Here is a 17,461-nt window from a genome sequence, read left to right on the forward strand (position 1 = left end):
TTGATAATATTTATTTAACTTTGTAGGTATTCAAAAGTAAGGATGAATTGCTCAACTGGGTACGTGAAGTTGGAAAGAGAAATGGTTTGGTCATTGTAATCAAAACATCAGACTATGGTGGAGGGAAAAAAAGACCCAGGATGTATCTTGCTTGTGAGAGGAGTGGCCAATATAGAGCAACAAAGAAGTTAAAACATGATGGCAACAATACATCAAGAATAACCGGTACGAAGAAGTGTGGTTGTCCTTTTGATATGAGGGCTCACAGGTTTACCACATATGATGAATGGACATTGACTGTAGTATGCGGATTGCATAATCATCCACCTGCAGAGCACCTCGAGGGACATTCATATGCGGGGAGGCTATCAAAGGATGAGAAAGCATTGTTAATGGATATGTCCAAGAGCATCGTTCGGCCAAAAGAAATCCTAGTAACCTTAAAACAGCGAGATGCCCTCAATGTAAGCACACTTAAAACCATTTACAATGTACGCCATCGAAACAGGGTGGTACAGAGAGCTGGAAGATCACAGATGCAACACTTATTGGGTGAATTGGCCAAGTATAATTACATTGAGCGCCATCGGTCTGAAGAGTCCACGATGACTGTGACAGACTTGTTTTGGGCACATCCTACCAGTTTGGACTTATTTCGGTCTTTCCCACGTATATTAATTATGGATTGCACATATAAAACCAACAGATATCGGCTTCCTCTTCTTGAAATTGTGGGAGTGACATCAACTGAAATGACATTCTCTGTAGCTTTTGCATACTTACAGTATGAGAGGGTCGATAACTATGCGTGGGTGTTAGCCACATTACGTGATGTCATGGATGGGTTTGTTGTGCCAACAGTTATTGTTACTGACAGAGAGCTAGCCTTGATGAATGCCATACAGAAGATATTCCCGAGTGCCAGACATTTATTATGTCGTTGGCATATCAGTAAGAATGTGTTGACCAAATGCAAGAAAATGTTTGAGACACAGCAAAAATGGGAGAAGTTCAACCATGAGTGGAACTCTGTAGTGTATTCATCTTCTGAAATTCAATACGAGGAGCGTCTTAAATCATTACTTAAGGAATTCAGTAGTTATCCTGATGCAGTCAAATATGTCATGGATACTTGGTTGGTTCCTTACAAGGACAAATTTGTGGCGGCATGGACAGACACGTGTATGCATTGTGGCAATGTTACAACGAACCGGTAACATCACTTTTGTTGAATATGTTATTAATAACTGCCATGTACTTGATTTTAACTTGACTTACATTGAATTGAACAGGGCTGAGAGTGCACATGCAAAACTTAAAAGACAATTGGGTTCATGTCAAGTCTCATTTCAGGCATCATTTGAGAAAATACACAGTCTGCTTGAGTTGCAACACACTGATATCAAGGCTTCATTTGAGAAAAGTCTAACTGTTGTGCAACATCAATTTAAACCTTTTCAATTCAGGGAGCTACGGGGGAATGTGTCTATTTCTGCATTGGAGTATTTGCTTGACGAGAGTAAGAGAGCCAATTCCGTTGGTATTGATGTTGAAGCTTGTGGATGCGTCCTTCGCCACACTCATGGTTTACCTTGCGCCCATGAGATTACTGACTACATCAGACAAGATCGTCCTATACCACTTGCTACCATACAGTCACATTGGAGGCAACTTCATATCTCCATATGCAAGAAAGAAGAGGAAACAGAGGTGACTTGTCATGCAGAAGTAGAGTTGTTTGTCAACAAGTTTAATGAAAGTGATAGAACCATGCGATTGGAGCTTTTGAAGAAGTTGAAAGAGATTGTATATCCGGAAAGCACTTTTCTTGTTGAGCCGGAGGTGAAGCCCAAAACACGTCCTCGGGATCATAAGAAGATCAATGTTTCTACCCGTCGTGACCCGTGTGCATTTGAGTTAGTGCAATCTGGACATGATTCCTTCTCACCTAGGGACACTCAAATCACTACATTAGCTTCTACTCTGCAAACCAAGACGAAACGACCTGTTAAGGGAAAGGAGAAGGTGAACCCGAAAGGGAAGGCATACATTACTAGAACAGTGAAACCTGGTGCATATGTTGATGCTTTCCCTACTGGGTTAAAACCATATATTAAGTTTGTCAAGGATGTAGCTGCAGATGGGAATTGTGGTTTCAGGGCTATAGCTGCTTCAATTGGTCATACAGAAGATGATTGGGCTCAGGTTAGGCGTGACCTATTGGGTGAGCTACACACACACAAAGAGGAATACATTACACTTTATGGGTCCTATGAAAGGTTTGAAGAATTGACAAGCATATTGTCATACTTTGAAGACAATCCTGGATACTCACATTGGATGACTATGCCAGACATGGGCCATCTTGTTGCATCGTGCTACAATCTTGTGTTATACCACTTGTCTTTACCGCAATGTCTCACCTTTTTACCTCTTAGAACCGTGCCAGTACCTCAACTTGAATGCATATGTGCGTCGCATTCAACATTTCAAGGACATTATTCATGATAATGTAGCTACTTGAGAGACTTTTGATGTTGTTGATGTCGCATGACACATGTATGCATTTGACAATGTTACAATTATGGAAGAAATTAATGGATGTGTTTTTTATGTTGATGTGTTATGTTTTGCAATGTGGATTGAATGTTATCGACCATTGTTACCATTTCATTGTAATAAGAAAATATCATTTACAAAATCAACGACCATTGTTACCATTCCATTCTAATAATGAAAGGTCATTACAATGTCATTACAATACCATTGTTGCCATTCCATTCTAATAAGAAAATATTAACCACTGTTACCATTACAACAATGTCATCTTACAAAAAACACCAAACAATATTCATCAACTAACAAAATAACATGTAACAACATAACATGTCACGAATCAGCTGTATGCCTACGCCTAGGCCTACGACTGTATGTCAATGTCGAAGATGGAAAGCGACCTCCAGCAGAACTAGGTTCAGCAGAACTAGGTCCAGCTTCGTCAATGTGCTGACCTTCAAGAACATGTGTCATACTCTCGATAGCCTGGTAAAGTCGATAAGGATGGCGAATCCCCTCCTGATAACCAGCGTCAATAATAGGATGTGAAATCTATAGTGCATGTGCAATACGCTGCATGTGAAAAGAATATCACATTTTAGGGAACATATCAAAATAAAAAAAAAGTAAGTTACATGTGCATCAGAGAGGATAATAGATTACATCCGCATGTTCGCTGAAATCCTGATGGTCATGGACACGCGGTTCATTAGTGTGCTCGACATATAGGTGCGTGATATTCTTATACCAATCCATGTAACCCGGTACACATTGCCAAGGCTGACGAACTGGTGTGCTCCTCCGTTGCGCAGACAACACATGGTTATCTCAAGCCTCCCACATCCTATCCAAGTATCTGTACATGACGGTATATCGTGCAGATATGTTACCTCGTGCACCACGACTAGGAGCTAGCGGTGCATCTGGGATGGTTTGAACCCTGCCAAACTGCCTCAAAACTCTATCTGGATGATAGGGTTCGACAACGTCTAAGCACTTTAAGCATCCATGATAGAACGTAACCGAGTTACATGGATGCCGGTCTCTGCAACTGTGGTATGGATCCCAAATAACCTGTAAACGTAAAAGTGTTTTTGCATTAAAGTACATAAAGGGTAAGATAAATGGAAGTCTTAAAATTATCGCAGGATGAGTAAACTTACATCAGTAGCTACTAAACTGTCAAGCTCGGCTCGAAAAGATTTCAAATGGTCAATGGAGGAACCCGCCTCTCTCCTAGATGCCCAATGGTACACATGTGGCATGTCTTCATTGTAGCCCATGTTCTGATGAGGTTGGAATGCTCAGAAGTGCTCATAAATCCACGCCTCCAAAAGAGTCATATAACCACCCATCTGCTTAACCCCAGACCGGCTAGCAAACCCCAACTGTCGATATAAAAATGCTAATGCAGCAGCACCCCAGGCATAAGTATGTATGGATCCCAAATCCATCAACAAGCCGAGGTAAACAACGGGAACCCTGCCGCCACTCTTGTCACTGAAGAGTGTACATCCCAACAGAAACAATAAATAAGCTCTTGCAGCGCACTATATAGCCTCCTCGGGGTCTGAATCTGTGACACCACCAAACTAACTTCGCAACCATTCAAGCCTGACTGAATTGCCACCAGCAGAAGAAACCTCTTCATATGCTGCACGTTCAGTAATCCCCAAGCCATAAACGAGTAATGTAACTCCATGATGATCTGTCACATCTGGTATGCTGACTGATTTGCCTACAATGGGAAGGCCAAGAATAGTGCCAACATCATCCAGGGTCAAGGTCATCTCACCAACTGTCATGTGAAATGTGTTCGTCTCAGGTTGCCATCTCTCAACAAAACATGAGACTAGAAGCTTGTTGACGAATCGATAAGTGCAACGAGCTAACTGTGACAGTCCAGACTGCTCAATAATGGCTTTGAATCTGGTGTTGTTCTCTACTAACCACCATGGCCATGCAAGGATCTTGGAAGAGTGAATATGACACTTTAGGGCCCCTCGTTCCTACAACACAAATGATATCTCATTGCAAACTACCATACAACACACAAAAAAAAAAAAAAAAACTTATACACAAATGAATTTCAGTTTTACTGAGGAATGTTTATCTCCCCGTGCCAAATAGCTGCAGCCACATGACTATTGAAACTCTGCAGTATTGACGGATCATTCGGTCCACCTGGAAAAGCATGAGTAAGGTACTCTTCCTGGACAGGAGGAGAATCAGGTAAAGAGGTATCCTCCACACCAATGTTAGGCATATCATAACCTTCAACTCGTCTTTGGCTTCGGCCCCCACTTTGACTGGCACTGGGAATATCATATTCTACCGAAACTGGATCACGACCTCGACCACGACCTTGACCTCGTCCTCGCCCACGCCCTCGTCCCCGTTGATGGTCTACATCCAATTCACGACGTCGTCTATTTGAAGCAGTAGGTGGGACACGTTGTTGATATTCAGAATCCATATTATCTGCAAAAAATACTAAGTGTGTGTAATGAGTGTGTGTGTAAATAAACATAGTGTGTGTAAAATTAATGAGAGTGTTTTAAAATATAAGTGTGTGTGTAATGAGTGTGTGTGCAAAATTAATGAGAGTGTGTGTGTAAATAATAAGTGTTTTAAATTATAATGAGAGTGTGTGTAAAATTAATGAGAGTGTGTGTAGTGAGTGTTATAATTAAGTGTTATAATTAAGTGTTTTAATTAAGTGTTAGAAGGAAAAAAAAAATATTTTCTGTTCGGAAGTTGTTGTCCGAAAACACCTACTCTGTTCGGAAGTTGTTGTCCGAAAATACCTGTTCTGTTCGGAAGTTGTTGTCCGAAATTATAGCTCATATTCGGAAGTTGAAAACCGAAAAAAAAATTATTTTCGGCACTTGAAAACCGAACCAAGTCAATATTTTCGGAACTATAGAGCCGAATGGAAGCAGAAATTTCGGAACTCTACTGCCGAACAAAAACAAAAATTTTGAATAACCAGTTCCGAATGAAACACGGCAATCACAGTGGACTGAAAATTTCGAAAATGATAAAAATTAACCCTACATTACAAATAAAATATGAATGAGAAGATTATAATCTGTGTAAACTAACCTAAAATGTGAAAATTTCAATGCTCTTCAATGCCAAAACTTCAATGACACAAATGGATGGATGAAGCTTTTGGGGAGGAACGGTGGAGAGTGTGAGAGATGGGTGTGTGTGTGAGAGGGGTTCTCAGATGGGTGTGTGTGTGTGAGAGGGGTCTCACGGGTGTGTGTGTGTGTGAGGGGGTGTGTGTGTATGATTTACATTTGGGGGTATATGTGGAATGATAGGTGTGTGTAGTGAGTCAAATATATTAGGATTTATTTTTTTAGTGTGTGTATTAAGAAAGATTTGTATAGAGAGGAAAGGGTGTGTGTATATAGAAGCTCCCTTGGGAAGCACACAAAACGCAATGTGTGAAATTACTTGATTATCCTCCATGTTCCAACAAGCAACTAAATGAGCCACATTGATCAAAAAAAAGTAAACAATTGTGATAGAGACTCTCACATATATATGACCCCTACAACCCTCACTTTCATCCCAACCACTCATACATAAGTGGACCTCACATATACATCAAAAGCCAAGCTCAAATTGTGGGTCATGGAACCCCCAAAAAATGAGGTCCCAAACATTTTTCCATCCCAAAACACCCCTAATTGGTGCATATAATATTATTCTAACCAATAACACACAATTTAACACCCACGTACCCATGCCCCAGTACCACCCAATAAATTTTCTAATACATGGTTTAGCATATTCGTTTGATAACCAACAAATGGCTCGTAGGTGAACGGTAGATTAATTGGCTCAACTGCCAGCTGCTATCTGTTCCCCACACACACACACACACACACACACAAAAAAAAAAAAAAAAAAAAAAAAAACTGCCAGCTGCTATGGGCCCCAAGGTTTTTTGTAAATTTTTTTATTAATATTAATAATTAAAATTATAAATTTTTCATTAATTTTATAATTATTTTTAACACTTTATGGATTTGTAATTTTTCATTTATTTAAAGTTTCTTTTAGAAAAAAAATTAAATACAAAATCAAACATATATAAAATATAACAAAAATAAAAATAAAAAATTATACGAGTATCTCCCGTGACTGTTTAAATTTAGGTGATATGTTTATTAATATTACTATTCTTAACATTACTAATAAAAAAATTAATAGTTACTAAATATCAATGAGATTGTTTTGTTTATATGGACTACACATAAATGAAATTCATAAAAGGAAAATATTAAAAGCAGTCTTATTTCTTAGAGTTTTTGTTAGCATTAGAAAAATATATAAAAAGTGTATTAAAATTTTCAAATGTATACAAATATTTTGATATTTTATATACTTTATTATTAGCAAACCTCTCATAAAAAAAGTGTTGTGGATTCAGGGATTGGTTTTGTTGTTGTTGGGGTAGCCCAACAGTACCGTGTTGTTGGGCTTGTAAGCCCCATCTTGAGCCTCACGTCAATGATTCGAGTAATTAGGGTTGTGTGGTTTATCGAGTAAATTATTTTTATAAAAATATTAATTTAATCGGATATTAATAGTTTTATATTCAAATAACATTTGTCTTAAAAAAAATAGTCCATTTTTTTTTCAAGAAAAATGTAATTTAAATTGGCAGTTACCGATATTCGATCAAATTAATTTTTTACAAAAATAATCTATTCGGTTAACCCAATGGCTCAAATATATTGTGTTCTGGACAAGGTCCACAAGCCCAACAGCACAATGCTGTTTGTGTCCAGGCGAATACTTCGATGTTAGAGGTCAAGAATTCCAGGACCTCTAATCTCTCAGTGCTGGACAACGACGAACCGAGCAAAAAGAACTTATTCGGGTTCTTTTCATCTATTCTTACCTCTACCAAATCTTCCACTGCTTTTTGATCAGCTGCTTTGCCGACATCTGCGAACAGTTCATTGCTCTCAGGTTCTTCCACCGAATGAACATATCCCTTGGCAGCGCGGCTGCCATTAACAGTGACAAAGCATTGCTTGGACATAATCTGGTCTCCAAAGACCTCTTCAATTACTCCAACATTGTTGGGGAACCGCATTACTTGATGGTAGGATGACGCTACAGATCGCATGGCATGCAGCCATGTTCTTCCCAAGATTATGCTGTAAGTGGAAGGGACCTTTAACACCCAAAATTCCACTTGTTTTGTCATGCTTCCTGCCCTGACTGGAAGGATGATCTTGCCGACTGGCCACTCTGGCATTGAGTTGAATCCGATCAGGGGGGACACAGTTGGTGCCAAGTCTTTGTCCTCAAATTTCAGTTGTTTGAAGGTGTCGTAGTACATTATCTCACACGAGCTACCTTGGTCTATCAAAATTCGCTTGACGTCGTAATCCTTGATGCGGAGGGTGACGACCAGTGCATCGTTGTGAGGGCAATATATTCTTTCCAAGTCTCTGTCTAAAAAGGAGATGACATTCGTAGAGTCTGTTCTCCCCTTTTTGATGGTAGGTTGGGCGCTTAGTACTTCTTTTAAGTACTCAGCCTTCTTGATCGATCCTCTGAGCTCGCATACACGCTCAGGTTCGAATACTCCATGTATCACATTGATCACACCTTGAGGTGGGGCGTCAATTGGCATTCCATTAGGGTTATTGTGGTTCTGGGGGGCTGGTTGCGTCCCTCCTTCAATGTATTTATCTAGGTGATCGGCTGCCACCAACTCCTCCAGATGCTGCCTCAATGGCATACAATTTTCAGTGCGGTGCCCCTTTTCTTTGTGAAAGGTGCATCGCGATCTTTCGTCGTAGTCCTTCTGAGCCTCTCCTAGCTTGGCAGGCCATCTGACGAAAGGTTCATCGCGTATCTCGCTTAGAATCCGGTAGATTGGCTTTTTGAATACCGTGGTAATGGCGGTGCGGACTCTTAGCCATCTTTTATCTTGGTCTTCTCCGTTGTCCCGCCTGCCTCGTCCGTTTTTGTTCGGACGTTCTACCGCGTTGACCTTTGTCGCGGTCTTTTTATTTGGTACTGCGATCGTGCTAGACTTTGCCTTAGCACGGGCGCCATCTTCTTCTACCCGAATGTGTTGGTGCACTCTCTCCATTAAGGCCTCCATTGTGAGAGGCGGTGTCATAGTGATTGAGTCCCTTAGTCTGTTCCCGACTGGAAGGCCTCTTTTGTATTGTGCGATAGCGAGATTGGTGGGGCAGTCCCCAATTTGGTTGAAGGTCTCCCAGTAGCGGCTATTGTAGGATTTTAATGACTCTTTTTCGCCCATGTCGATGGAGAGCAGTTGATCAATTTCCACCGAAATTTTGGTGTTTGTTCTGAACCTTGCTACGAATGCCACCGCCAATTGCGCCCAGGAGGCTATGCTGCCTTCTGGAAGTTTTTCGAACCAAGTCAAGCCTAGGTCACCAAGGCTTTATGGGAAGAGGATGCACATGGTCGATATACCGCCATAACCTGGCGGAAGTGGCTGAGGTGCATGTAAGGGTCTGTCTTCCCTTCGTACGTGGTAAATTTAGGTTGGATGAAGCCTGAGGGTAATGATGCATTCTCAATTGCCGGAACGAACGGCGAGCTATGTAGTCTTGCCAACGCTTTATCTGTTGGTTCGTATGCAAGGTGTGGTATTGGCATTCCAACTTCGACACTTCCATGCATCCGAGGAGCCAACCGCCGAAGGGCCAAAATTCTGTGCGGGTCGCGAGCCCTAGCATCCTCCTTCTGTCGCGTCCTTTCTTCAAGCACAGTCCGTAAGTCGGGCGATCTAGGCAACTTCGTTTGCCTGGATGATGTCTGGTGCGTATGTGAGGGCCGATAAGTATTTCCCTCAGCGTAAGACCTCAATGATCTCGTTCTCTCAGACCTGGAGTAACGAGTTCTGGGAGTCCTTGATTAAGTGTCGCCTGTCCTGAGGCTTCTACTCTCTGCTTGCGATGTCGTGGTATGCCTACTACGATCTTCTAAGTGGCGAGGAGGCACATTGCCTTTGCGCCCCTCTCCTGTCGCCACCCTTTTTCCCTTGATCTGGCTCTTCATGGCCTCCATGTCCGCCACCCTCTTCCTTATTAATTCATCTTGCTCCTTGACGCGGTCCTCCAGAACTTGAGGATCAATCCTCCGCCTTTGTCTGTCAGGACTTTGTGAACGAGAGTGACGAGGGCTGTTAGTCTGCCTCCTCCCCCTTGCATCCCTCCTGGGATTTTGTCGCTGTGGTTCCAAGTCCGCCATGGGAGGGATAGAAGGTAGGCCTTCGCACCTTGCACCCCCCTTTGGTGTTTGTCCGTTGATGGCAGACTGCGGCAAATCTTTGTTGTGCGCCATTGCTTTTAAAGAGGAAAAGCTTGATCAAGAGGTTTTGTGCTAGTCTGATTTTTCCACAGACGGCGCCAATTGTGCGGGCACAAAATATTCTTCCCGTATAATCCTGTTGATCAAGTCTGCGCTCCTCCGTACGTCGTCGCTTTACTCCCTGAAAACACAAACGTGAGCTAGCCGGCGGGTGTGTGCCGGATACCTCTCCGATGCCTAAGTCAGCAAAATAGGCAAAGACAAAAAGCTCTGTGTATTCGAGAATCAAAGTTGTGTGTTACCTCTCCATAGGTGATGTTTGTGAGCTTTTATAGGTTCCATGTGGCACAATCCTAGTAGGACTTTTAATCCTCCATGTAGAGTCCTCCTAGGATTCACTCTCCTGAAAGACAATGCTTATCCTTCAACACCCTCCTCACTGCTTAAACCAAGTGAGATGGTTTCAAACCGGTAGTATGGAAAAACGACCGGGATAACATAGCCATGCTAAATGGGCCAAAACGACCGAACTCTAGTTAGCTCGGCTCTCTCTTCACAGCGTGTACCCCGGTTTGACCTATTGAGACCGAGCTAACCGTAGCAAGCTTGGACCGGGCTAACCAAAGCTAGGCTTACCGTGCGAAGTCGCCGTATCTCGGCTCCGAGTGGCGTGGCCGAACTAACTTCTTCTAATCGGGGTGACCGAACTAACCGTTGACCAAGCCTTTTTACTTAGTTTGGCGGCAAGAGCCTTACTAACCATGGCCCATCTCCCAAGCCTCTTCATTACGGCCCAAAGAACAGCCCATTGCCCAGTTCGGCCCAATTTACATATAAATTACCCTCTCACTTATTTTAGTTAAATTTTTTATTTTTTAAAAAAAATAAAAAATATTTATGATAATTTATAATAATTTTTGGACTTTTTAGATGAAAATCCTAGTTCCCAAATGCGCCTTGCACAAAAAATTACTATAAACTGTTCTCTGTGTTAAGCACGCATACCAACCAAACTGACATGTGAATTTGTTACTTTATTGTTTCAAAATTCTTAAATTTCATAATTTATACATCACTTTTTTTTTATAAAAACTACAAATTTTAACCTATTCGACAAGGTCAATACAATCGATCTATATTCCATATAAAATTTTGAAGAAGAAAAAAATCACAATTTCAATGTTTGTAAAACTACAAAGAAAGCTCCAAAAGGGTTTTAAAAAATTGACTTATCTTCGGCCTGAGTCTAGATCGTCTGTCGTGCTTCCTTACGGCAGTTTCTACTGTGCTGCCAAAACGACGTCGTTTTGAATATTTTTTTTCTTTTTCTTTTCCCCTCATTCCCTTGTTTTCAACTTCTTTTCTTTTCTCTCCTAGCTTTTACACACTTCAGATTGAAAGACCAGTACATAGAAACGAAGAAGAATGTGCGGCGGCGAGGCAACTACAGCGGAGACTCCGATGAAGATTGAGATCCTCCTTGTTGAAGAACTTATCAAAAAGACACCCCCCCTTCCCCCCAAATTCGAAGGGATACATCTTTGATTTCTTCAAGAACTTTCAACTCCAATCCCAACCAACTTCTTTATTGTTGTTTATATATATTGAGTTTTGAATGATTTCCTACCCGTTACTTGTTTGTTTTGTTAATGGTAGTTTATTTCAGCATATCACTGTTTTTTGATTTATTTGTTTATTTATTCCAAAAATAAAAATAAAAATTTGGGGTTGTATGGTTGTTGAACTTTGAATCAAGTTTTGAATTGCTTTGATTTGGGTCTTTTGGGACCTTCATTGTTGTCAAGGATGGATTGAGAGGGGGGGCTGGTAGGGGCAACCGCCACCCCAAAGTTTTGAAAACCCCCCCTAGACTTTGTAATAAAATTACAAATATTTTAAAATTATACAGGTTCGCCACCCCAAAGTTTTTGCAAAAAATTTAAGAACCGCCACCTCCTAAATTTTGTACTTAAAAATTTTAAAATTTATTTATTTTTAAGTATGATTACTTTTTTATTTTAAATTTAGTAATGTTTAAATGATTGAGAATTTATTTGTTAATATGTTAAAATCCTTTTTGTTTGATTAGGGCCCAAATGTTTTAGTTGTTTGCTTATAACTAAATAATAATAATAATAAATGATTACTCAAGAAGATACAAGTCTCAATCATATGTAGGCAATAGTAGCCTACCTAGAGCAGTCATCATATATTCAAAACAAAGAAGCTTCTCTTCTCTCTCTTATTTCACAACTAGTGAACCCAAATCATTAGAACCAGTGACCCAAAACACAATCTCTCTCTCATGCACTGTGAGTCTTCCGGCGTTCAAGATCATGATTCCTCAAGCAATACTTTGGTACGTACGCAAACACACACACACACACACACACACTCTCTCTCTCTCTCTCTCTCTCTCTCTCTCAGAGTTGGGGTTTATTATTTAGGGAAAAAAGATTGGACTATGAACTTGGTAATGCTAGTAATGGAACTATTTGTGTAATTCTCAGTAAACTATTTAAACTTTTATATTACATTTCTATTGACATGTTGCTTGTTATGTTAATTTTTTTTATTGCATACCCATTGAAAATGACATGTCCTTTATTAGATTAAATTATATTGTTGGTGTGCTTCTTACCTAGTGAGTAACAAAAATTGTTTAACAATTTTCAGGTTCTTAAATCAAATTAAGTTGAATGTTAGGTGAATCATGGTGAACAAAAAAATTGATTCTTTCTTTAAGAAAAGAGGCTCTCAAGATATAGAAGTTAATGCAACTACAAAACCTTCCACTGATAATGTTGAAGCTTCAATTCCTGAACAACATCCTTGTAAAGTGCCTAGAATAGAATCCAAAGAAGTTGATACATCTTCTTTGGTAAGGGATCCAGGACTATGACCACAAATTTGGGATTATTTGATATCTCAACGTGATGAGATTCGACGAGCTTACATCAAATTTGGACCATACCAACTTGACAACCAACCTTTTGAAGAGAAGAATGGGCGTCATTTTCTAGCTTCTTAGTACAAGTTATTTACAGATTGGCTAGAATATTCTCCAACCAAACATTGTGCCTTTTGTCTTCCTTGCTAACCTTTTACAAAATCGAATGGACGCATTATTTCTAGCGCTTTCATTTTTGACGGATTTTCTTCATGGAAGAAATTCAATAATGGGAAGAATTGTGCTTTCTTAATTTATATGGGAAAGGGTCCTAATTCATTGCACATAATTGCCGTTAAATCTTGCCATGATTTAACAAATCAATCGCAATACATTGAGAAGATAGTTGAGAAATAAACTTCTCAACAAGTTGCAAAAAACCGTTTGTAGTTGAAGACTACAATAAATGCTGTCAAATGGCTTACATTTCAAGCTTGTGCATTTAGAGGTCGTGATAAAAGTCATGATTCTAATAATCGAGGGAATGTTATTGAATTGATAAAGCTCTCGACATCTTATAATGCGGATGTGGCAGATATTGTGTTACACAAAGCTCCTCAAAATGCTTTATAGTACTCGCATGGAATTCAAAAAGAGATTCTTAGTATTTTCTTTGACAAAATACAAAGATTCATTCATGTGGAAATTGATGAAGCAAAATTTTGCATTATAGTGGATGAAGCTCAAGATGAATCAAAGAGGGAGAAAATGGCCATTGTTCTAAGATTTGTTGATAAAGATGGTCTTATAAAGGAGCTTTTTTTGACATAGTTCATGTATCGGATACAACATCAGCAACTTTGAAAGAAGAAATATGTATTATCTTATCTCGTCATAATCTAAGTGTACAAAATATTCGTGGTCAAGGGTATGATGGTGCTAGTAATATGCGTAGAGAGTGGACTGGGTTGCAAGTCTTATTTCTTCATGACTATCATTTTGCATATTATATTCATTGTTTTGCTCATCGACTCTAATTAGCATTGGTAACGACAGCAAGAGAGGTTATGCCCGTTGCCCAATTTTTTTCTTATCTGGCTCTCACAATTAATTTATGTGGCTCTTCTTGTAAAAAACATGATTAGTTGAAAGTTACTCAAGCTGAAGAAATTACAGCAAAACTTGCCCTTGATGAAGTTAAAACTTGTAAAGGCAAAAATCAAGTTGGGACATTGAAACGGGCTGATGGGGTTGCCACTTGGGATCTATTTCCAGTTTGATAAATATGTTTAGTGCAACTTGTTTAGTCTTAAGTAATGTCATCAATGATGGAGCCACTTCTACTCAACGTGCAGATATAGATAGAGTTTATGATAAGATTACATCTTTTGAGTTTGTGTTTATCTTACATCTTATGAGAGATATTATGGGGACTATTGATGATCTTTACCAAGCTTTGCAACGTAAATTCCAAGATATACTGAATGCAATGCATCTAGTGTCAACTACAAAGGCACTTGTTCAGAAATATAAAGAAGATGGATAGATTCCTTTGTTGGAGAATGTTCAACTATTTTGTGAAAAATATGACATAGATATTCCTGATAAGAGTGCTCGTTACACATCTGGTAGAGGTCGTGCTTGTCACCAAAGAGATCACATTACTATTGAGCATCATTGTCGGGTTGGTATTTTTACAACTATATGTGATTCTCAATTGCAAGAATTGAACAACAGATTCAAAGAAGATGTGATGGAGTTGCTTATTCTTAGCTCTGCTTTAGATCCTAGGGATGATTACAGTTCATTCAAAATTGAAGATATATACAAACTTGCAAATCAATTTTATCCTAATGACTTTACAGAGCAAGAAAAAATACATTTGAAATTATAATTGCAAAATACGAGATTGACATCCCTAAACATCTCGATTTTCAGTAGTTGTTGACAATTTTTGACTTGTGCCAAATGTTGGTAAAAACAAGGAAGTCAACAATTTATCCTTTTGTCGATAGATTAATTCGTCTTGTTCTAATTTTACCAGTTTCTACGGCAACAACAGAACGTGCATTTTCGGCCATGAAAATTGTAAAGACTAGATTGTGCAATAGGATAGAGGATGATTTTCTTTCAAGCTACATGTTAACATATGTTGAGAAAGACATTGCTCGAGATTTTGATGTAGATTCCATCATAGATGCTTTTTATATTATGAAAGAATGTCGAGCACAACTTAGATGCCTAAGTAGATATGTAGAGCAAACAATTGTTTTTTTGAAAATTAATATGGATTTACTAAAACATATCTAATGGTATTTTGATAATATTTTGTAATTATATACGATGAATGGAAACATCTAATTATGTATTTTTGCGAAATTTGGGTAGAAATTGATATTGTATATCACATGCTCATTACAAATTTTTTGATTTCATATACACTCGCCCCTCCTCCCCCGTTCCCCCCTCCCTCCCAATATTAGAATCCTGCATCCATCCCTGATTGTTGTCTCTTCCAGAGGGCAACAATGGAGGTCTTCTAAGGTTGAGTTGTTGGGTTGAATCTTGAGAAGGGGTTTGTTTTGAAGGTTTTGTGGGTTTGTTGTTGAAGTTTCATAAACAGCAGCTGCCACAATCTCTCATTCTCCTTCTTCCTTTCTATCTATAAAAACTACCAAACCCACCACCTCTTCTTCTTCCTCCTCCTCCCCCTCCTCCTCCTCTTTTCTCTCTCTTAAAACTACTAAATCCCACTCACCACAAAATAAACTCAAATTCAAACCCAAAAGAAAATTGATAAACTAGGTCAAGATATATATCATCCAATTAAGACAAGATTACAAACCTGCAATCATCTCAAATATAGATTCAATATAGATAATGCAATCTCAAATTTGCAAATCTGCAATCTCAAATCACATAAAGACCCAAATATCTAATAAAATCTCAAATCAAATGAAATAATTTTAGGTCAAATCTAGTTGTTTATGAGTGTGATCGAGTTGCACAGGTATCAATTTGGTTGCCTTTTCATTCTAATAATCTTTCGGTGATGCCTCTTCATTCATTTTTCTCGCTGCACTCCTCTTGTACCTATTTTGTTTTTTCTTTTCCTTTTTTTTTTGGAGAAATTTTCCCCAAAATGACATCATTTTGGGGGTACTGCAAGAGCCACGACAGACAAACACGATAAAGGATTTGAACTCTGTGACACCCTAAATGTTTGATTAAATATTCCGTAAGAGTAAAATAAAATATTAAATGTTATGATTGTATGAGATAAAATAAAATTTAATTAGGGATTATATATTATCAAAAAAAAAAATGGTATATTATTAGAATTGAGCCAAATTAGAATTAATAAAAATAAAAATAAAAATAAAAATAAACAAACAAACAAACAAACCAAAGCAAGTGACACATAGCCTAGGATTAGGCATACATAGGTGCAGTGACTCACTGTTAGATAAGTTTGGATTGAGGGAGAAAATTTGGAAGAGCCACGTGTATAGGCTGTGGCTTGGGACTCACGGTTTGCCTCCTTATAAACAGGGAGGAGATGTTTGAGCTGAAACAAACAAAGAAAGGGAAATAAAATACTAGAAGTAAAAAAGGTCCTTGATAGTGGAAAGAAAAAGTGAGGTATTAATTTTAAGGTGAGTTATATTATACCTTGCCATAACATATTTTACGTATGTTTTAAGTTACCATAATTTATTTTATACAAGTTATGTTCTATAACTTATATTTAGATTTCAAGTATGTTAATTATTTTTCTAAACTCCATTTGCTTAAATTGAAACCCATGCTTATGATTGTTTAACGTTTAAAAATTATTTGGGAATGTTTATATAAATGTTTATTTTTGGTAAGTATCACCACGGGAGTCCCATGCTTTGGGAGACTTAAATAACCATTCGCCTCTGATTGGTCACTTTGTGGCCTTCTATTTGTCATAGATCCATTGATCTCTGTTTTGACTGTCACTCTAGTGACCTCTGTTCTGTTCTGCTTGTACCGTAGTTATGGTTATTTATGTACATAATTTCTGTATTTCAGTTTCTGTCACTTAAATAATTGGTTTATTCAAATTAAGTTATGCTAATAGTTTAGCTTAAATAACTATACATGGTTATTTTGTGTCTCTTATACTCTTGACATAATACTTTTCACTCTGTTGTGTACTTATAACTGTTCCCATTTCAGGTGATAAGATGTAAAGAAGAACTGTAACCTCGTATAGTAAGACCTGCATAGAAATTGGATGCCGACCTGTTACATTTTTTTTTTCTTTTTTCCTTTCTTTTACCTAACTTTTTGTCACCGCATAATATAATAATAAAAGCCCAATGGATGTATTTTTTTTTTTATAAATTTCCATAGGAGGGTAATTAATGAAGTTAATTTTCTGTTTAATTATTTTCTTACTCTTATTTCATTTTCGCTTATGCCACTTAATTTGTGCAATTCGAATTAGTAAGTTGCGATTCCAGCCCTAAGCCTTGGGGTTAGGTCGTGACAAAAGTGGTATCAAAGCTAGGTTAGAAATAATAAAATAAAATAAAGAAATAAATAAATTTTCTACCTGCCATGTTAGTCCTTGTATGAATCTCACGTTTGTATTATGGCTGATTCTGGTGATATAAGAATGTCTGAGTTAAATCTTAATGAGCCATTCTGGGAGGAGCTCGG

At 38.5% G+C, this 17,461-nt stretch overlaps 1 protein-coding gene across 1 annotated transcript; it reads left to right on the forward strand.

The window, feature by feature from the left end:
- On the forward strand, window positions 1-2,508 carry LOC145802675 (PKS-NRPS hybrid synthetase cheA-like). The gene is made up of 2 exons (XM_082895440.1): window positions 1-1,213; window positions 1,293-2,508. Exons 1-2 carry the CDS (start codon window positions 141-143, stop codon window positions 2,506-2,508), a joined length of 2,289 nt encoding a protein of 762 aa, XP_082751566.1. The 5' UTR covers window positions 1-140.
- The last annotated feature ends 14,953 nt before the right edge of the window (window positions 2,509-17,461 follow it).

The sequence above is a fragment of the Camellia sinensis genome, chromosome 11 (assembly GCF_055761805.1).
Source record: "Camellia sinensis isolate YWXY chromosome 11, ASM5576180v1, whole genome shotgun sequence".
In the NCBI taxonomy this organism is placed as follows: Eukaryota; Viridiplantae; Streptophyta; class Magnoliopsida; order Ericales; family Theaceae; genus Camellia; species Camellia sinensis.